Here is a 21,215-nt window from a genome sequence, read left to right as displayed (position 1 = left end):
ATGGAGCCGCCGCCGCCTCAGCCTCCCTCAGGGACGAAGGCGGGAGAGGGAAAGGGAGGCGGGAGGCGATGGCGGAGCGAGGCGCCTCCCGCTTGTGAGGCGGGGGGGGGAGAGAGGGGCTCTTAGAGGCGGGGAGGTGTGTGGGCACGAAAGAGGAAGATGGGGGTTTGTGTGTGGGGGGGGGGTTTCTAGGGGGAGGGGTTTCCCGACGCCCCCTCCTCCCCTCTGTCCCTCATGATTTGTATTTAAAACCCACATTTTCCTCCAAGGAGCTCGAGGTGGCGAACACACACTCCCCCCCTTTTGATTTGATCTTCACAACAACCCTGTGAAGTAGGTTGGGCGGAGAGAGACTGTGAGGCCATAAAGGGCACGTGTGGCGTTCAGCTCAGTTGGTAGAGAGAGCACCTGCTTTGGGTGCAGAAAGTTCTGGGTTCAGTGCCCCCTGGCATCTCCAGATAAGGGTGGGGTTTGGGGGCTGGGAAGAGACCCCCTCCCCAACTGAAACCTTGAAAAGCTGTTGCCTGTCAGTGTAGACAACACTGAGCTAGGTGGACCATTGGTCGGACTCTGCATAAGGGAGCTTCCTGTGTTCTTGTATGTCTTTGGAGAAAGGCCATAGCTCAGGTGGTAGAGCGTCTGCTTTGCATGCAGAAGGTGCCAAGTTCAATCTCTGGCATTTCCAGGTACAGCTGGGGAGAGAGATCCCCTTCTGAAACCCTGGAGAGCTGCTGCCAGTCAGGAAACTCAGTCTACACCAAGTCCCCTAAAGGGCTGTAGCTCAGTGGTTGAGATTTGCATGTAGAAGATCCCAGGTTCAATCCCCAAAGATGTCTCCAGCTAAAGCGGTGTAGCTCAGTGGTTGAGATTTGCATGTAGAAGATCCCAGGTTCAATCCCCAAAGATATCTCCAGGTAGGGCTGGAAGAGACCCTCCTTCTGAAATTCAGAGTGGGATGATGGAGTTTCAGCCTAACAACATATGGAGGGCACCACGTGTGCTACCTCTGCACCAAGATGGAGGCTAAAGGAATTTCTGGTTTCACTGGATCATTTTGGAGACATTTCCAATTGTTGCAGCTCAGTCCTATGCAGCTCAGAGTAACCAAACGAAACTTTTAACACATGACATGATAAAAGTCTGTAATTTTATCAGGACAAGTTACTTGTTGTTTACTGTTGCAACAATTGTTTTCTCAAAATTTATCTTCAGTACCACGAAAATAAAAACAGTATTAAAAAAAGGAAAGAAAAGTCTGCAGGAATAAACAGGTTATTTTTCTGTCACTTTCATTTCAGAGGACGCCTTTCCCACTTCAATTAAATCTATCAGTTCATCCTTTGCTGATGCAGTGCAGTCTCCACTGTCATCATTCTCATATCATGTTAGACTAAGGTTACCAGATTTTTTTCAATGAATCCCGGGACACTTTTCAACTTCCTACTAAATAGATGGATTTTGTCAGGGGGCCAATTTGTAAATCCGGGGACTGTCCCTAGGAAACGGGGACGTCTGGTAACCTTATGTCAGACCACTAGGATGTACTGGCATTCCCCACAGTTTTTAATAATTAAAACTATGTTCCTAGATGCCCAGCTCCTTAGCTGCCACTGCCACCACCTGTAATTTTCAAGGTCTAGTAATAAGAGGGGGATAACCATATAAGCCACCTTGAGCTTTATGGAGAAAAATGTGGAATATAAATGCAGTAAATGAATACATATTAAAGGCCTTCCATCCCCCCACATCTCCGTTTGTCTCAAGAGCTCCAGTAGACAGTATACTGGAGGACAAACAGCTGTTTTCTTCATGCCCCCATTTTATTTATTAGGGCTGTGGTTCCCAAACTTTTTCTGCCATGGACCACTTGAAAACTGCTGAGGGCTTCGTGTAGCACTTAATGTTTCTGCCTCTTGTAGCAACTGTAATGCACTGTGCTAGACGCTATGATTTTTACTTTTATTTTTATTGCTTCTTTTAATTCCTATATATTGTTGGTTTATTGTAGTACAATTTGGATTCTATCGAATTCAGATTTCAATACAATAAAATGAAATGTAAGGAATAAAATAATAAAATAAAAAATAAGTATCACTATGAACATTTAATGCAATGGATGTGCTGTGCTGTCTCCCATCTTCAACCACAAAGCCACATACACACCACAGGCCACCTGAATGGACCAGTTTGGGAATACCTGGCAAAACAAAAATATTGAATGAAAACCAAGTGTTGTATGAGATAGGTCTTTGGTCTGATCCAGAAGGGCAGTTCTTAAAGGAGAAAAATGAGCCACACCCATCTAGCAAAGTTCCTTGAACCTCTCTGCTTCGGCAAGTGTGATTCATGAAAATGTTCAAACCTTTGTGACTCGGTATTGTGGGACTACTAGAGCAGAATTAGGCCCACGAATATAGTGCGGAACTTCACTGCTAGATATGCTTTAACATTTATTTATATTCTTTACTTACTGGTTTTCTAATACTCTTTTTCTTCAGGGATTAAGTTGGTGGCTACCAGAGGATTATCTCAAAGAGGCTTCCTGGCTCTGGAATTTGCTCTCCAAGGAGATTAGACCAGCTCTGTCATGAATAGCTTTGGGATGCCAAGCCAAACTTGTCCCATTCACTCAAGTGTGTTTTTTTTTAAATAGTAATTCACTTCAACCATATTTGACAATTTTTAACTGCTTGTTTTTGTTTATAGGGATTTTAATTGAAATTATAAGCCACCTTGAAGATAGGATATACTTTTTTTCAAATTAAATAGAATTGCATCACGTTTCTGCCAAATGTTCAGTTTGTGAGAGCTTGTGTCATAGAACACGGAAACGGTGATCAGAAGATCCGTCTCCCTTTGTGTTCTTACTCTCTGTGACCAATCAAGTTTGTCTCAGGAGGCTGCCTTACACAAGAAAGTCCCAAATAACTGGTAAGGTATGCACAGACCATAGTAATGTGTTTTTACAGATATTGCAAAGCTCTGACACATGTAGTAATTGAGAATTAAAAAAAGTTAGCTGAAGAATCCCCTAACATGACAACTATAATTCAGTTCATAGTCAACTTTTACATGCCTATCATACATGAAAGCAAAGTGCTAAATTAGGCTCACTAGAAAAACAGGAAGCATATCCCTTTCTCAGTTTACGGCTCACAGCTCATTGAACACAGAGCATCCTCAGCAAGCCCCTTGCCCTCCCTTTGTTGTCCTAGGCAGGCAACACAAACAGGTGGTTTAATTAAACCTCAAAGGCATCACCATCCATGGTCAGTATATGGCTTGGGAGGAATGCAGGTGATACAAAACAGCATTTATATAGCGCTTTGGTGTTCAAGAGTCTCGACATATATTATCACAGCCATTCTTTAGAACCACCTGCTAAAGTAGGTCACCCCATATTGGGGGCGGGGAGGAGGGTTAGGGTAACCTAGATAAGCAATTCAGGAAACTTGGGGAGTTTATGCAATGTTTTGAATTGTAGATTCACTGATTCATACCCCAGGTATTCATTCAATAGTCTACACTGGCTCTTTTAGTATGTTTCGGTATATGTGTGCATTTTTAAACAAAGAGAAAGGCTATATTTACAAGCTAACTTTCTTGTGTTCAGTAAAGCATATACAATCGAGGGCACAATATTGATGTGTTTAACAAAGGAGTTTATTACCAAAATACAATTAGTCAATACATGACAAAACTTCTGTAAAGCAAAATAAATTATTCTAACAATGTACAGTATTTCAGAAGGTAGTCAAAGTTGTACTACAAAGTTTGCTTCCGTAGTTTCCAAACAAGACAAACCTAGAGAGAACTTAAGGCATGCAGCTTAATGTGCGGGAAAGTATCTTATAAAGTAAGTCATCCTGTCAGTCAGATAATGCAAGGTCTACAGTCTTTTACATGTCAGTTTTCTAAAAGTTTTATACTTTGGCTATAAAAAACAGTGCCATAGTATTACAATTCCTTTTTCTTAAAAAAATATATGTACCCATGCCCATGAATATCAAATGCACATTTCTATTAAATATATTTTAACATTACTTTGAGCACCAACTGTACAGTTTCATTTTAAATGATTAAATAAGTGCTTTAAAAATGCAGCAACTAGCTGAATGCCACAATGTTTTTTCAAGCTAAGAACAAGGAATACAGCCTCTATTGGTGAAGCTGTTGAAGCCACAGTTAATTGGAAGCAAGCTCCATTGATTCCAACACCATGTTTCCAAATAAGTTGCTTATGCTACAGTCAAAGGGCTGGTTAAGAAAAATAAAATATGGTCAGATTATGGGGATGGGAAACAAGAGAAGAGAATCATCCCACCCCATGCCCTGTCTACTAATCTTACCTCTACACCAACCAAAATGCCCATCAGTTGGACATGTGCCAAAGCACATGAAAGCCCAAACCACACAGGTAAACATTTCATAGAATAATAAGATCATAATCTGGACCTGCAATCATTTAATTGTGTGTTTGCCAGTCCTATATAAATATTACTTTATGTTCAGATGCCCAGTGGGCCTAAGAGTGGGGTAGCTGTGATCCCATTGCCCTCATGCCCTTCCTACTACTAGCCTGCATCACACACTAAATTAATCCTAACCAGCCCAAACAAGTGCAGTGCTGATCCATTGAAAGTTTTCTCCCATTGAGAACAACAGGATGAACATTGTTAGGATGTCATCCACAGCACATCTCTATGGGAATAATGCAAGTGTAATGCAATCTACTCTCAAGCAAGTGTATATTGGAATTGCAGCCAGAAGTATAAATGGAAGCTTTTCGCCCATAACAGAACAGAGCACTGAATCTGCTTCTCCATAAATTAAATGGGGGCAGGGGAAGAAATAAAACACTATAGTTAGCAGTATGTGTTTATCTTTTTAAAATCCTAAAACAGAGGGAAGACATGCAGTATGTCTGAAAAAGTGCTCTAAACAAAAACTCCCTAAATCCAAACAGCTCACACTCCAAGATAGGTAACATGATCAACAAACTGGTTTCAGCCTCAAGTCTGCTACATGGCAAGTGTGTAAATTTGAAGAGTGAACTGATAGCAACCCATGGGCTTTAAAATGGGGGAAAAAGGATGCTTTTCTTGTGCAATTGAAGGTAATATCAAACTTTTAAGTATTGAGACTATAGTTAGTTCGCTAAAAAAAAATTAAAAAAATACTTCCCTTTACTATTTAACAGTAATGGAAGATTACATATACAAAATGGTAAGAAAAGAACCTTCTGAATACATATGCACCTTGCCTGGCCTCCCCAATTCATTTCAATTGTTCTTCACATATTGTATTCCTGCAAAAAGCTTTACATGCCTAAAAATCAATACGTAACTTCAATAAAAATATATTTAGTTTTATAAGCTCGTGGTTTCACAATTTTCTTGTAGTGTAACAGACAGGCATGATCCATTAAGGAAAAAAACAAAACAAAGTAAAGGTTTGTGACAAAGAGCCTTCGCCATGGTTTTGAAATGAAACATTTAAAATAAACAGAGTAATTTTTACCAAGCTTTCCACTAATTGCAGTAAATAGACAGATAGGAGGTGGAATGTTGATAAAGCTTTGTATGAGCTCAGCTATTAAATAGTTGCCCAATAATTTCCTGTTTCTAAGCACATCAGGTTGAGGATACAATACTGATGCAAGGACTGAATACAAAGGTAACAGTAGTAGCCAGAAGTATTTCATCAAGGTTTGTGACCAATTGGATTCTGTTCAGTCTTAAAAGAGCTCATAGCAGAAAGTGAAATATAGCACCTTCTCAATTTCTCCCTGTTTGTTATATTTCTCAAGAACACAAAACAATCCACATTTTCAATCTCATATTTAAAATAAATTTGGTTGTTGTACAGTTTGTTGTACAGTGAATTTACGCACTCACTTTTTATAAATGCACCTAGTTTAGAAACAAGTAACAGATTGAATAATAACAGGGATTCTAGTTTGGATTTTCTACAAAATGCCTTGAAATATTTTTGCATTTAAAGCTTCTTTAAAAATGACACAAAATATTTTCCATTGGTCCAACTTCACAGTTCAGAAATTTTGAGGGGTAGGGGGTGACCCAAACTCAATTAGCACCATGAAAGCTGAGCTTTTAATGTATAATAAATACATTTTTTAAAGTTCTGCAGCTGTCTGAAAATAATGCATATCTGTGTACAAATCTGCTTACAAGCAATGAACTGCCAGAGTAAAGGGAAATGCAGCAATATGGCAAGAACTGGGAGAGGGCTCCACCCAAATGAAACAACACTAGTTTCAAGAGAAAAATAACATTGGAGGCTGCTGAACTTCCACTGAAGTCAATGGCAGTTAAGCAGCTGAAGCTTGAAACCACAGACAGGAACTCAAGGTATTCTAGAAGGCATGAAAACAGCTCCTTTTGAGAAACAAGTGTGAATGAAGTGGTTTTAGTGGCTATTTTATAACAATGTTACAATGGGGTAAGCTAGTAACTTCCATTGAGGTTTCATCAGATTTCTGTGTACTCAAGAAACTGGATTTTGACGTGTTAAATATTATTTAATAAAGAGGTAAACCTCCCTTCAAAGTTTAGCTAAGACCACTTGTTCCTACCCACTCTGATCCAAGTTATGGCACTTCTAGCATTCTGAAATGCCTGATTTTATAGAGAGAGATATGAGAAAGTTCTGGTGAACCATTAAGGTTCATCAAGACTTATTTATACATTCTCAGCATCTCATACTGAAATAAATAACCTAAGCCAAACAATTTGCTACTTTTTTATGATGCCTGTATCAGCAGGAAGATACAGATATTTTTATCTTTTCTAAAAAAAGAAGAAGCAGTAACTGAGGAACCATAAGGCCTAAGCAGTCACTCAAGTCTCCCTCTCCCTTTCTGGAAATGCTGCTTCATAGATGTAGTCAGTCATGTCAGTTTTTAAAAATTTACCTAAAATGAATTTAACCCCCTTTAGCTAGTTTTGAGGCAGTAAGATTAAACCCCTTAAGGTAACACATTAGTGTGAAATTCCTATTATATGGCTAAGCTTTAGATTAGCAATAGGCATTGAAAACGGCTCTGTCAGTTGAGGATAATGGTTTCAGCGGACCTTTCCCTAAATGGAGTATTTACTGTTCAGTTACTTCAAGAGCTTGTGAAATAAATCCATTTTCTTGTTGACATAAATAACATTCCAACCGTTAGAAATATCACTGCATTTTTTTACTTACAGTTTTCGCTTTAGCAAGTAGTTCGGGTGATGTAAAGAGAACACAAGAAAACAGCACTTTATGAAACCCTTTAAAGCAGCAGCTTCACCTATCTTACACTCTGAGTTGCTGTGTGGTCCTTGTTCAGAATTATGTTTATGATTTCACCTTCATGTTCCTTCATATGGTCCAACAAGTTCTCCTTGTTGGTGGACTCAAATCCACAAATGCAACAGCAGAAGAGCAGGACGCAGTATTCTGTGCCAAGGTGAGGCAGACCGACAGTTTTGTCTGAATTGCATGAGGTATTAGTTGTGGAAGTAGGATTCTGATTTTCATCAGAATTCACGGTTTTGTCAGCAGTTTGGTTAGAGGAGTCCGAAAAGGACAAGCCCTCCGAGTTGCTTTTCAAAGGAAATAAACCATCAGCGGTCGCCTTCCCAGTCAGCTGACCTGGGAACCTAAGAAAGGAAGAAAGTAGTTGACTTTTTAGTACAGAAATTCTAAGAAAATGGCAATACAGAATGTCTAAGGATCTGTTTGCAGGGCTCAATGTATGTACAAGTTGCTTTTGGCATCTCTCACTTGTACGCCAGCCCTTTCCCTCCCTTTCACTACTGTGCAGCAAATCTCTAAACAGCTTATAAAATTTCCCCCAAGTGTAAAGAGAAAGTGGGAGGTTTGGCAAAAGAGCTTCCAGCAGGGAAATCACAATGCCCCCCAGACTCCAACAACTTAAGTAACTATATTGCTTAAAGCAACTGACTTGCTATGCAAATTGTTAAGATAGTGCTCTATATTACAGGTATAGTGACCCTAAAATGCGCACACACCTGCTGCTTTGTGAAATTGCATCATTAATAGCCTTGTTCACTTGTTCATAGTTGTAGTTTTGGTCACTTGCGTGCTTCCACATATGAGACTTGAGAGAAGGGGGATGGCTACACTCATACCCACAAAGCGAACATCTGAAGGGGGGAAAAGATTAAGAGAAAGAAGAAGGGGTCAACATGTCTTACCCAAAATGTGGTCAAATTATAAAAGGTCAGCACACCCTTTGATTTCTATCCCAGTTTAGTTTAGCTGTCACTGCATTTTTATGTGATATTTTAAAGATTTCTACCCCAAAAAGTATACCCAAAGCTATAAAGTCTGTCAAACGTGGTGAACTAATACATAGTCTCATTAGGCAATAACAACAGAATTAATAGGTATTTAAAAAGGCCAAAGTAATAAAAAGCTAGAGGGAGAAATTGCACACATTAAAGAAATTTGTAGTATATCAAGTATTCTCAGAATTTAACATATGGTTAGATGCACTGGAGCATACCTAAAAGAATACAGTATTTGCCCTGAACCTTGCTAAACAGATTTCTCTGTGGAACTAAGGAAGGGGCAACAGCTCAGTGATGCTGTGCATGCAGAAGGCCTTGTATTCAATCCCTCACATCTCCAAATAAAAAGGTTCCGGTAGAAGGTGCGAAGAAAGGCCTCTGCTGGCAAGTCATTGCCAGTCAGTGATTAGACAATACCAGGATAGATGGACAAATAATCTGACCTAGAATGAGAGGTCACAGTCAACTTTTACTAATTTTTTTTTTTTTATATAAAATTCAACTTCCATCTTTTCTTCTCCAAGGCCTATTTAATTTGGAACAAATTGGAACCATGCCCAGAACATTTCACGTACCAGGCCAAGCACATACGCAGCCCATTTTCCTCACTACTAAGTATCTACAGTCAAATATTCTGAGGGAGACCCCTATGTTTTCCAGAGCTCTGGTACTTCTGGGTTGTTGTTGTTTTTTTTACAGGTTTTCTGGAGCCTCCAGAGTACCAGGCTCTAACAGCAGCAAGATACAAAGGCAGATATGATCCCTTAACCAAGCAATTTGTGAGAGATCTCTAGCAAACGTCTGGTGATCTTAACTTCAATCTATCCGTATTAACAAGGCCGCAGCTGCCACCGGCTTGCCAAGCAGTCAGTTACCTACTTGAACTGCTCCATTAGCTGCACTGCCTGGTGCTCCTGTGGATGGCGCCTCATATGGCACTTCAAGCTATTCATATTTGTTGTGGCAAAGTCGCACATTCGACACCTGAAGGAAAACAAAGAAGGAATTGGTTCCCAGCAACCTCACCCTCTTGACAAGACCATCTTTGAGGTGGACGTTGCGGAAGGGCGGACAAGGAGGCAAATTGGCCAATCATAATTCATTCTAGAATCCGTCAGTGCAGTAGTCAAGTAAATGGTGGCTGCCTGCTATTCAGATGAAAATGTCGTTGGTTAAGGGCCCCTGGAGGTGTTAGCTGTCTGCTTAAACATGTGGTTCAATCAATATGGCTCTATCCATCTAGAAGTTTAAAATGGCAAACTTTCAGATGAATCATGCAAATGGTAAGAGTTTCCTGGAAAACTGTGCTGAATTTTAAAAAGAAACATTAAAGACTTGATAAATCTGCTTATTGTTTGTTTTGAATATTTTCTACCTCAACTTTCAGACCTTTCTGAAAACAGGTGGAAAAAGCCACATTCTTCTAGCATAACCCGGCAGCTGTTAGTCCTCTGGTTGATGGGATATGGCCCAAGAATGCTCCAGTTCTGCTTTTAGGAACCTCCTTACCAGGTATTTCAATATGCATTACTTGCAGGTCCTTACTGTACTGATGTCAGTGGATTCTAAAGTGACTGTCAGAGTAAATTGGTAGCAAGTGACACACTCCTTCAAAATTAGGCAATTTCAAATCGCCCACTGTGTTCTAACTTTAGAATTGACAGCTGCAAGAAAACACATCAAAAAAATTCCAGCTGTAACAGAAAACCCCAGAGATATGCTCACCTGTATGGCTTATCGGAGTTGTGAATCCGCCTATGATTCCGCACACCAACATACATTGTGCTTGTGTAATCACAAATGTCGCATCTGTAAAGTTTCTGGACTGAAATCCTATCCCCTAAATGACATACAACACAGTTTTTAGAAATCATTTTCCTTAACAGAAAGACAGATCTTGTTTCAGCACAATCTGATCCTGCTTAGGTTCTAACCTCCCAATACTAACAGCTGAGTAGAGTTTGGTTCACACATTTGATTTGGCTTGCAGCTTTGGTTCTGGAAGGTATTTAATTCAGGATTTTTTGTACATATTTTCTTTTAAAATAATCAGGTCTGGGCCAACCACACAAGTGATCAAAGCAGATACTTAGGGTGGTCTTACTATTAAGAGTGCCCAAGAAAACCTACAATATGAGAGGTCCTTCTCAAGATCCTAGTTGTTGCATTGCAGCATCCTCATTAAGGGGGTCCTGGGAATTGCTCCTGGATCATGCAGTGCTGTGTCTTAGGACGCTAAGTTGCCTTGGACCAGCCTGGTAAATAATTAAGCCATTTCTTATCTAAATTGAATAACAATGAAGGAAATAACATTTGTAGGCAAATAAAAATATATTGCCTAATGATCACTAAAACCACCATATTTTATATGCAATTATGTCACTAAGATTTGTTGTTTTACAAAACACAACTCTGCCTTTTACTACATGCTTTAGAGTCACAGGTTTGGGAACTGCTTTTATCCTCGGAAGGGAGGGCAGGAAGTGAAGGAAGGCCAAGCCCTGTGGTGTGTAACAAACGGACTGGTTTCAAACCAACACTAAAAGCAGGTGTTCCTGTAATGCATGTTATTACAATCGCCCTACATTATTAGACATTTAGAATTCAATCATATGCAGAAAGATCCCTTTAACGTTCTAGCACAGCCGCGATGAACAGGGGCGCTGATGATTTCATAAACATGAAACAAATGTTCCCGCTCAGATTAACGCGTGCATAAACAGATGCTGTGCCATAAACTTCTTGGGTTTGGGCTGTTTTATAGAGACGACATCTGTTTGACAAGAGGGCTTCCTTCCTGCAATCGTGTCATAATTTGACTGCAAAGAGTTTCCAAACTACTTTAGAAAGCTTAAATTCTCATTTAATGAATGCTATTAAAAGGGGGAACATGTTCAGTCAAGTCATACTTCCAAATCCCAGGTTTTAAAATAAAAACCTGCATTAAGCATTGAGGCAGGGCGTAGGTGTTTGCTGTTTATTTTGGAGGGATGCATCATCAAGAAAAATTGGCATCCTTTCCCTTTGATTCAGAGGCTCTTCAGGTAAAAGGCACGCTTCTCTAAAAAGATGTGGACAGTAGCAAAGGGAGGAACAAGCTTCTTTCCATACTGTTTGCCTAGTTGGAAGGCCTTACAAAAGCCTTGCCCAATCTTGTGCCCTCCAGATGTTCCAGACTACAATGCCCATCAGCCCCAGCCAGCACGCCCAATGACCAGGAATGATGGGAGTTGTAGTCCAAAACATCCAGAGGGCTGGAGCTGCAGAAGGCTGTGCTATACGATCAAGTGATTAAAAGCCCTATGTGGCAACTGCTGAAAAGCTTTTTCCTCTGGTGATTCTCCATGAAGCAGGTGCTACCCTTAACAGCCCCATACCATATCTGTTGCACATATCATTATCTGCATACCAATGCTGCATATTCCTGGCAGTGGCAGTGCTGCTGCTCAGGTACCATGGGCGACTGGGAAAATGAATGTAGCATTGGCTTTTAACAGTTAAAAATCACTGCCACAGCCGAGGGATTCTCAAGAACCTCCAGCATGTTGAGCTCAACTTTTTAAACTGGCCCAATGTTATCACTAAGAGAGTGAAAAAGACAGACAGTACCGACTCTTTCATCCACTAACAGTTAAAAGTCACTGCCACAGCCGAGGGATTCTCAAGAACCTCCAGCATGTTGAGCTCAACTTTTTAAACTGGCCCAATGTTATCACTAAGAGAGTGAAAAAGACAGACAGTACCGACTCTTTCATCCACTTTGCTACAAGTTATTAGGCTGTCAGACGGGGGCATCGAGTATAGGTCTGGAAGGCTGTGTTGCTCTCTCTCGTGGCTTCGAAGCTGACTCTGCAAAGCAAACAGGAGTACCGTCTTTTAAAAGGGTGCAAATATGGAGTGGCTGAACCTCCATACTGAACTCTCATCGTCTGTGATTATTTATCTGTCAGGCAGCCAAACAAAATGACAATACAAATCAAGAAGATTTTTAAAGAGGAGCTCAATACACATGATCACTAACCAACTGCATGGGGGTGAAGAGAGAAACACAGTTTCCAACTCAAGGAGGAATAATGGGAAAGCAGACTTTTCAGTTGCCCAAATTTGAATGAGCTCCGTAGATTTAGAAGAGCACCACAAAGTAGAATTACCATTACCTGGTCTAATAAATAGGTAACAAGGTTCCACCCACCCACCACTCCACCAAGAACTGTAGGAAGACCCTGGTTTGTACCCCAACATGGTAGAATAGTCATGCACTCTAACTTTTTATTATTAGGCTTTAACTTGATGATATACTGGTAACTTGGGCTTTTCTTGTAATTTTTCTATTTATATAGTTTATTGTATAGCACTTAAGCTGCTTTTAAAAAAATGGCATATAACAATCAGAATTGTTACGTTCCTCTTCAGACACAGGAATTGTTAAGATACTCAAGTGTTAAAAGGTATGTCCCTTGGTTTAAAAAAAAAAAGGGGGGGGGGTTAATGCTATGGTTTTGGTTTTCCAAAATTGCTGCGTCTATTGGCTGAGTTCAGAGTTCTACCTGCCTTATTACTACAGGCTTAACTCCAGCTTTGAAGAGGCTGAAATAAAGTTCTGACCCTTATGCTTCCTTGACCCACTTCTGAACTGACTTACAGGTTTTGACAAATCCAGTCGTTGATTCCAAGGCCATTACTCAGGCACTGAGCAGCACCAGACACTCCAGTGCTAGCAATCTCAATGGGACCTTTCTGGCAACCAACCATCATCGACTGTTTGCAATTGACTGCCCCAGTTAAGCCTGTCATGACAAGCTGCAACTTCTCTGGCTCACACAGTTCAGAGCAATCAAGAAACAGTAAAAAAAACCAGCAAACACAAAAGTAAAAACACTTCACCTTATAATGAAAGGATTCTTCGCACTGTTTGCACTGGTACATTCGGGTTTTGCAGTGGTTGATCATATGGTTCTCCAAATCCTTACTGTTTTCTGCTATGTGCTCACAGATAGGACATTGATAGGGCTGCCTCTGGCGATGCACCCGCAAGTGTTGCTTGATGTACCCCTTGTTGCCACTACTGTAGTGGCACAGGCGGCATCGGAAGGGGCGATCCACATTGGGGATGTATTCCACCAGGTTGCTCCCGAGCACGTTGGCATCGGCTGCAGGTTGGCACTGCACGTTGTCTTGCAACTCCTTCAGAATGTCATCGTCGGAAGCGTTCTGGTCCGTCCTCTCCTTCAGCTTTTCAATGACGGTGAGAAGGGACATGCTGATGCCCATTTTAATGGGACCTTCAGCCAGCTCTGGCTTATCCTTCTGTATTTCCATGAAAGCACAGTCCGTTTGGTTCAGGCCTGCCAATTCCTCTGTTTTAAGAGAGGTCACCAGCTTAGAATGGGCGACGTAGCTGTTGTCAGCTGGCCTCTGCCCAGCCTCTGAACCTATAGAATTTGCCTCGGCGAAAGCTCTGAGGCTTGACCGGGTTAGCTCTGCAGCTCTGATGGGCATCGTGACAAGCGCTTCGGCAGCCAGGGAGTGCAGCCTCAAGGACTCCGAATTTGTTCTTCTTCTGGTGGGAGGCGCGTTTTCATCTGCTGCTTTGGCTCTACCAGGGTTTAAATCGCCATCTTTCTTCTCTGCGCTGCTCCATCCGATTATAACTTCTTCGAGTTCCACAGAGCTTTTGTCCATATGATAAACATCCCCATCGCGTGCCACACGAGCTTGCTCAGAGATTATTTTCTTCTCAGCTTCAATGTCAGTGTCCATAGAGTAAGGCTTCTGTAAGACAGGCTCTTCGGCACTCGGCAAACGTTCAACTATGACATTAACGTGGCCTTTTTTATTTGGGCTGCAGCTAATGATTTTTTGGGCGGAGGAAAGCAAGCTGTCGGTCATCAAGTTGTCTTGCTCCAGATCGGTATCTGACAGAGTCTCTTCTGCTCCTCTGCCTGTGGGCGAGAGAGCAGCCGACTGACTTAGGAGCGCCTCCTCTTTCGCAGGCTCTTCTGTCGAGGAGGTTTTGTACACCATTTGCTCAGAGCTACAAATGTGGAGTTGAACAGCCTGGTCACCAGAGAGACCCAGTTCATTATTTTCTAGTGCGAGGACAACGGCATCCACGTTGCGAGGAACACCCGATACAACAGGGTCCTGCAATGTAGCTTGTTCATTTTCTTCCTCAAATATGGGGTATGAGCAGTCGACTTCGCCTGCATGCTTCCAGGCATGCGTTTTCAACATTCTTTGCTGACCACAAGTGTAGCTGCAAATTAAGCATCGGTACATGCCGTACTGCTCGTATGTATACCATTTTTGCCTCCCCTTCTCCGTTGGACGGGAAGACTGAAGCTGTGCTGTCTGATCAGCGCTGGCATTGACAAAACCTTCCACTGGACCATGCAAAGTGGTACTAGGAAAACTTGCACATTGCTGCTGCTCCTTTGAAAGAGTGTGTGTTTTGCTGCTGTTCTCTGGGTGATGCCTCACATGAGCTTCAAACTCTTCTAGGCTTCTCATGGCAAAATTGCACACTGAGCACATAAGTATTACTTCGTTCTGCTGGCCATGTTGTTTCACGTGTTCTTTTAAGAGAGGGAGAGTGGGAGATAGAGATTTACAGAGACTGCATTGGTAGCAAACCATCTTCCTTTTATTCTGCGGAGGACAGTCTGTCACATAATAATCTTCTATATTTATCGTGCCCAGGGCAGGCAGTTCAATGGTTTTACCTGGGATCTCTGGGAGGTTTTGTGAGTCAAGTGACAGCAGGGACACATCGGGATGCAAGCGCTTTTTCCCTATTAAAAGGCATTTTTGTGACTTCTCACTCTCAACGATCTTGCTTAGCTTTTGGATGACCTGGATTAGTGGGTCAGGGTTACACTTTCTCTGGTCTTCACCACTTTCTGAAGTTGGGCTTACAACTGCTTCGGAGATCAGTACAGCTTCCGGTTCCCCAATGTTTGAGACTACTGCTGTAATACTGTTGCCTTCTTCCATAATATCTGAAACTTAAAATGTACATTGCTGTGTTACAAAACATCAAGCTTATGGAACACAATGGTATAAATGTTGCAGTCAATCAGTTCATGCACCTTAAATAGATGCACAACTCATCCAGCCCCTTTTAAAAGCTGCTTTACATCTTAACACATTAGTGATATTCCATACAAAGTATGGCCCTCCAACTGTTCAATGTAGGTGTTCAGGAGGAAAAGGGACCTGAGCTTATCCTCCTCCTTGCCAACCTCACCATTTGTCTCAGCTGTGCTTGCACTCTATTAGCAGAGGCGATTAGGGATGAAGTCATCCCTGTGCACCAATGCAGAGTTTCCTTGATCTGAACATCTGTCTGTTGATCTCTTGCAAGTGCCCTGGGAGTTCCCGCTCCATAGCTAATTGAAAACGTTCATGGCAGTAAACTGTGAAAAGAGAATGTTAATTTGAGACAGGATGAAGTTATTAAGCACTTGAACGCTGAAGAATGATCACCCTTGAGCAGAAGATGGTCTAAAGATCAGTACAAATGACTAACATCAATCAAATCTGCAAGAATACCACATATGCCATTTTAACTATGACATTTTCAAACAGTTTTAAGGTGAGAGTATCACCAAACAACACCATGCAAGCTTGCTATGTGATTTAGTAAGCAAAACTGATCAGAAACATGACTGCAAGACTGAAAAAGTCTTACTATTCCAGACTGAGCTGGATAAAATTTGGTGAGTACTTAACACTTTGAAAAGTCTGTAAGCAATTCAATTGGCAGGGAATGCTTTTCATTTGCAGAATGATTTACTAGATGTACTATTCTATGAAACAAGCTCAAATAATTCCACACCACCAATGGTGTGAAAACTAGAGAAATTTCTTCAGCTATGTATGCCTTGGCTTAGTCAAAATCGCAATGACAACAGAATAGCAACCTGGGAATAAGATGACATTAAACTGTCAGATCTTTCTTTAATATTCTGGCAGATTAAAAATGACAAACATTTGGATCTATAAAGGAAGCGAAAGCAGTAGTATTCTTTTAAAAATAAAACACCTTAGCAGAAGGAACATTTTCATAATGAAATCAACAAGTACTTCACTGATCAAATTTTGAGGAGTTCAAGCTTCAGTATCTGCATCCTAGTTTAAGGTGTTTTTCGGCACGTGATGAAGCAGAGCTTTGCCAATGACAACTCAAAAGGTAACTATAATCCTGCATATACTTACCAGACAAGAAATCCACTGAACTCACTGGGACTTACTTCAGAGTAAGTTGCAATCCTTTACCCACTTACCTGGAACCAAGCCATATTGAACTCAAGTGGGATTTAATTCAGAGTAGACCTATACAGGCTGTAGTGCCACACAAGACTTTGGTCTTTAAGAATGTTGCATTTTCTTGCAGAGAATAATCAAGACAATCCATTCTTTGGCAACTCTTTGGTGAATGTTTTCACCAAACTAAAAAAGTGTTGATAAGATCAATGCTGATGATCTCATTTGAAGGAAATTCAGAAACCGCAGCTGGTTACTCACTAGAGCAAGACAGTTTGAGCATATAACAACAATCCTGGCCAAACTGCACTGGCTGCTAATTAGTTTCTGAACCCAATTCAAAGGGCTGTTTTTGACCCACAAAGCCTTATGTGGCTCAGGAACACAATACCTCAAGGATCGCCACTTCCCATATAAAACAACTTGGACTCTGCAATCATCATCTGAGGTCCTTCTTGTGAGGTTTGGAGGGTAGCAACATGAGAACAGGCCCTTTCAGTGGTGGCTCCCCGCTTGTGGAATGCTCTCCACAGGGAAGATCACCTGGCACCATCATTACATAGCTTTAGGTGCCATGCAAAAACATTTCTTTTTTACCAGGCATTTGGCTCTTAATTATCAATGGCCTCTTTGAGTGGGCGGGATGTTTCAATCCTGCCTTATAAGAAGAGGATTTTCTTTTAGATTTTCCTATGTTTTGTTTTATGATGGTTTCAATGTATGTGTTTGATTATTTATTGTAAGTTGCTTTGAGTTGCTCTGGTAACAAATCAATCAAGTTTTAATCATAATCAGAAGTGTAGCTCTTCTGCTATTTTCTATCCTCAATGGCTTTTAAAAAAATCAGGTAAGGCAACCAAGGTGAGTGGCGGACCGGAGGTTGAAGAAGAGGGGATTTCATTAAATCCTTCTTCCTGAGTCATTTCGAATCACACCTCTCCAGAACTGGTTTTTTGCACAAGAGACAACAAAAGATACTAGGGCCTTATATCCTTTACATCTAGCAGAGGAAAACAGTGGGTGGGAGAGGAAGTAGCAGGAATTTTGGATAAATGGCTGAGAAATAAAGAATTAAAGAGCCCCCCTTCCCAATCATCTGATGAACTCAAATTTCCCTGTAGACAACACAAGGCAAGGTGAACCCAAAGTCTGACTTCACTAAAGGTAAATTCACATTACACTATACCTGCAGCCACCAGACCAGAGTTTCCTCATCCCGTCATAACTGCAAGAACATCCTAAAAGGAAAATCCTACAAGTAAAAGCAGCTATAGCAACAAATTAAAGAGCATTCCTGCCAAACGATTTACCAGACATTACATTTTGAATACTACTTTATCTAGAAGTAATCAGGCACTCTTTTTTAATGCTTAAAAGGAAAAATAAAAGCTGTACTTTTTTTTTTACACTATGCTTGCAGAAGTCTTTCACTTTTCACAAAACAAACTTTTTGTTTAACCTATAAAAGCATGCTATTGACACTGCAGTCAAAAGGGTTGAGACTGATAAAGTGTTAGCTTGTTGCAACCTCCAGTTCGGAGAAGTTTTAACAGGTTCCCTCTGCAGAACTTTTGAAAGCAGAATACCAGATATAGGGTTTCCAGTTCTATTAGCATTCTATAGCTTCTTTGAGTTACACAAAACACAATCCTGTACATGTGACAATTTGCCTGAAACTAACAGTGAAGTAATTTTTACCATTAAGGAGCAAAAGTGAAATGTAGGGTTCAGCACACTAGTTTTGTGGAGATCGAAAAACTGGTAGGAAAGCAGAATCATACCCTTAGCTTGAGGGCTCATTAGGGCTGAGATTCTAAGTGGGGTGGGTGTGGGAAATAAGTAGACTGAAGGTGGAGAATTACACGAAAAGAAAACAAATACAATCTTCATGTCAAGATACTTTGAAACAATGGTTTTGCATAAAAGTGTGTGTGCACATTCTGAAGGGCTGGCACTCTTTTTAGACATACAACCCAGCTTTATCTTACATTTTTTAGTTATCGTTTTATAGATTAGAAAAATTTTGTTGAAGATCTGTTAATCATGTAGTATTGCTTATGCCATAACTATGATGCTGAGATTATTTTTTCAGTTTCTGGTTTGTTAATAGCGTTTTATAGACGGCAATTGTTTTACTGATTATTTGCCAATTCTGTAATAGGACTTATGCTATATCTGTGATATTTTATTATGTTATTGTCTTTAATCATTTGAATGGACAGTAGCATAGAAATCAAATCAAATCAGACCTTTAGCCCAAAAATGCATTTGAGGAGCAACTCCTTGGTTTTTAAAGCCATACTTTTGCATATTGGTAGTACTGTGGCTGTGACCTACCTTAGGTCAGCTTGTGAGCAAGCCGCGGGCCCCAACCTGTAAGCTGAGGACTGATACTCTAAAGGGAGAATGATGGGAATAGATCAGTGGCATGACTAGAGGATTGGAATTGGGACTATGGAGTTCCAATATTCCCATTTGGCCACTGGGCAATCTTGAGCTATGTTCCCTCCATTGCAACCTGTTGCGAAAATCTGATTAGGGACTACAAAACACTACAGAAATTATAGTCCATAGCTAGCTATTATAAATAGGAACTAAGCTTTAAAGATGAAGGAAGAGCCTTATTGTCTTTCAACTCATCAGGTTGAAGATAATAGTTGTGTGTATGGACAACTGCATCCAAAAGGTGGATCAGAGAGAGAGAAACTCATTTCCTGAGCTTTGGAGGTGGCTAATAGGGGCAACGGGGGGGGGGGGCAATAACACTGCTAAGAAAGGATGTGTGTAAAAATGTTAGACTGAAGAATGGGAGCCTGCCTATTTGTTTGTAAAACCATGTAAAGCACACACACACATCAATGCACCAGAAAGGAATACCAAAAGAATGACACAGGGGATTCTCTCTCTCTCTGTGTGTGTGTGTGTGTGAATGACAATATCCCCATGTGGCGCCAAGAGTAGAGGAAGGCCAATATAAATCGATAAATGCAGTAGGTGCACAGACCGTTATGCGTATGAGGGAGCCAAACCCCAACTCCGAAAGTGCCGACGGAAAATCCCCCAAACGTCGTGCTGCTCTTAGCTCCTTTAACGTCTGAACATCCACCCCTCACACCCCTCCTTTTGAGTGTGTGAGGTAAGGCAGCTCTACCTCACCGGGGTCGAGGGGAGATGCTCCACGCCTGTGACAGGTGCTGGGCGCTGAGCACCACGCGTCTCCCACCCAACAAACCAGCCACCCTCTCCCCCTCCTCTCGGGTGCCTGCTGAGAGAAAAGGCTGGGGAAGGGAGACCCCCAACTCCTTTCCCGGTCGCTCATAGGGATGTTTTTCCCTCCTCCCCATACACGCCCCCTCGAAAAACGCGCTCCCCGCCCCCCCCTTCGCACCCACCTTCCCAGGGGAGCCTCAATGAGCTCTGCTTTTCCTTTTTTCCTCCCTCCCGCTGCTGCTTCCTCTGCAGGGAGCACCGCTTTAAAATGGCGACGATGGGAGAGGGATCACGTGGCCCGAGGGGCCCGATCAGGTGACCAGAGAGGGAAAGTTTCACCTCCTCCGCCTGCGCTAGCCCGCCCACCTGTTGCCATGGTGACCAAGCATAACGGGCTTCTCGCGCTCAGGTGCCTCGCGCTGGGCCCAAAGACTATAGCGCGCTTCGGCCGCTTGTACTGTAGTTGTTGCGGCTTCCACTAGTAGTAGCTGATGCCTCTCCTGGTCCCACCGCCACTCATAAAGTGCTGTCTCTCGTCTATGCAATCAGAATAAATGTGTGCGCGCGCGCATAAGGCGTCTGTTCAAACAATAAATATATAATAAAGTACTTATGCACACAGAATATGCAAATGTATACAAAGCATCTATGCAAAAAACGTAGAACGTGTTTATGCAAGCAGAATATTATATTGCCTACCCTCTAACAAGGGACGCGGGTGGCGCTGTGGGTTAAACCACAGAGCCTAGGGCTTGCCGATCAGAAGGTTTGAATCCCCGCGACGGGGTGAGCTCCCGTTGCTCGGTCCCTGCTCCTGCCAACCTAGCAGTTGGAAAGCACGTCAAAGTACAAGTAGATAAATAGGTACCACTCTGGCGGGAAGGTAAACGGCGTTTCCGTGCGCTGCTCTGGTTCGCCAGAAGAGGCTTAGTCATGCTGGCCACATGACCCGGAAGTTGTACGCAGGCTCCTTCGGCCAATAAAGCGAGATGAGTGTTGCAACCCCAGAGTCGGCCACAACTAACAATGTCCCTCTCTTCTGAGGAGGGTGATTATGCAAAGAGAATGGAAAGCACTGAATGGTCCTTGGTGATGGTTCCCACAAGGATGCATGCAGATGCTTCTCTGGATTCAACCTGCCCAGAGGTAAACTTCCTTTGGTGGGATTTGTACCTGGAAAAATGAAGCATTAGAACCGCAGCCGTGTTTGGTGACCCAATAGGCAGATGAAGCAACTGTTCTGCGCACCAGCCAAGGAAATTAGTTTTGATGTTTCCAACCTCCCCCCCCCCCCCACAGTTGTCATAATGAGAAATATCAGAACTTTGTTAGGCTTCCTTATGCTACGCTCTTCCCCCATTGTGCTTCTTTCTGCCAGGCAAAAGATCACACATTTCTGGATCGTCACTGGATCTGCAAGTCCTGCTGGCA

At 41.9% G+C, this 21,215-nt stretch overlaps 1 protein-coding gene and 1 long non-coding RNA gene across 8 annotated transcripts; one reads left to right on the top strand and one right to left on the bottom strand.

The window, feature by feature from the left end:
* Positions 1-212: 212 nt before the first annotated feature.
* On the top strand, positions 213-7,317 carry LOC307223125. Of its 2 annotated transcripts, none has more exons than XR_013841962.1 (3): positions 213-333; positions 1,299-2,931; positions 7,218-7,317. It is a non-coding gene; the product is annotated as an uncharacterized lncRNA (long non-coding RNA). The 2 variants fall into 2 exon arrangements; XR_013841963.1 differs by having other exon boundaries at positions 1,299-2,936; positions 7,218-7,307.
* ZNF507 (zinc finger protein 507) lies at positions 3,646-20,134 on the bottom strand. 6 transcript variants are annotated; one of them, XM_079988752.1, is made up of 9 exons: positions 19,967-20,134; positions 15,556-17,812; positions 15,032-15,313; positions 13,194-14,884; positions 12,053-12,158; positions 10,035-10,149; positions 9,189-9,293; positions 8,028-8,162; positions 3,646-7,655 (listed from the first exon to the last, which is right to left on the bottom strand). In XM_079988752.1, exons 3-9 carry the CDS (start codon positions 15,300-15,302, stop codon positions 7,304-7,306), a joined length of 2,775 nt encoding a protein of 924 aa, XP_079844878.1. In that variant the 5' UTR covers positions 15,303-15,313; positions 15,556-17,812; positions 19,967-20,134; the 3' UTR covers positions 3,646-7,303. The 6 variants fall into 6 exon arrangements, with proteins under 6 accessions (XP_079844878.1, XP_079844876.1, XP_079844873.1 ...); XM_079988750.1 differs by having other exon boundaries at positions 13,194-15,313; positions 15,556-15,724; positions 17,761-17,812; positions 19,967-20,133; XM_079988747.1 differs by having other exon boundaries at positions 13,194-15,313; positions 19,967-20,133.
* Between the last annotated feature and the right edge of the window lie 1,081 nt (positions 20,135-21,215).

This window comes from Podarcis cretensis, assembly GCF_951804945.1.
Source record: "Podarcis cretensis genome assembly, chromosome: 8".
NCBI lineage: Eukaryota > Metazoa > Chordata > Lepidosauria > Squamata > Lacertidae > Podarcis > Podarcis cretensis.
This window is presented reverse-complemented; position numbering and strand designations above follow the sequence as displayed.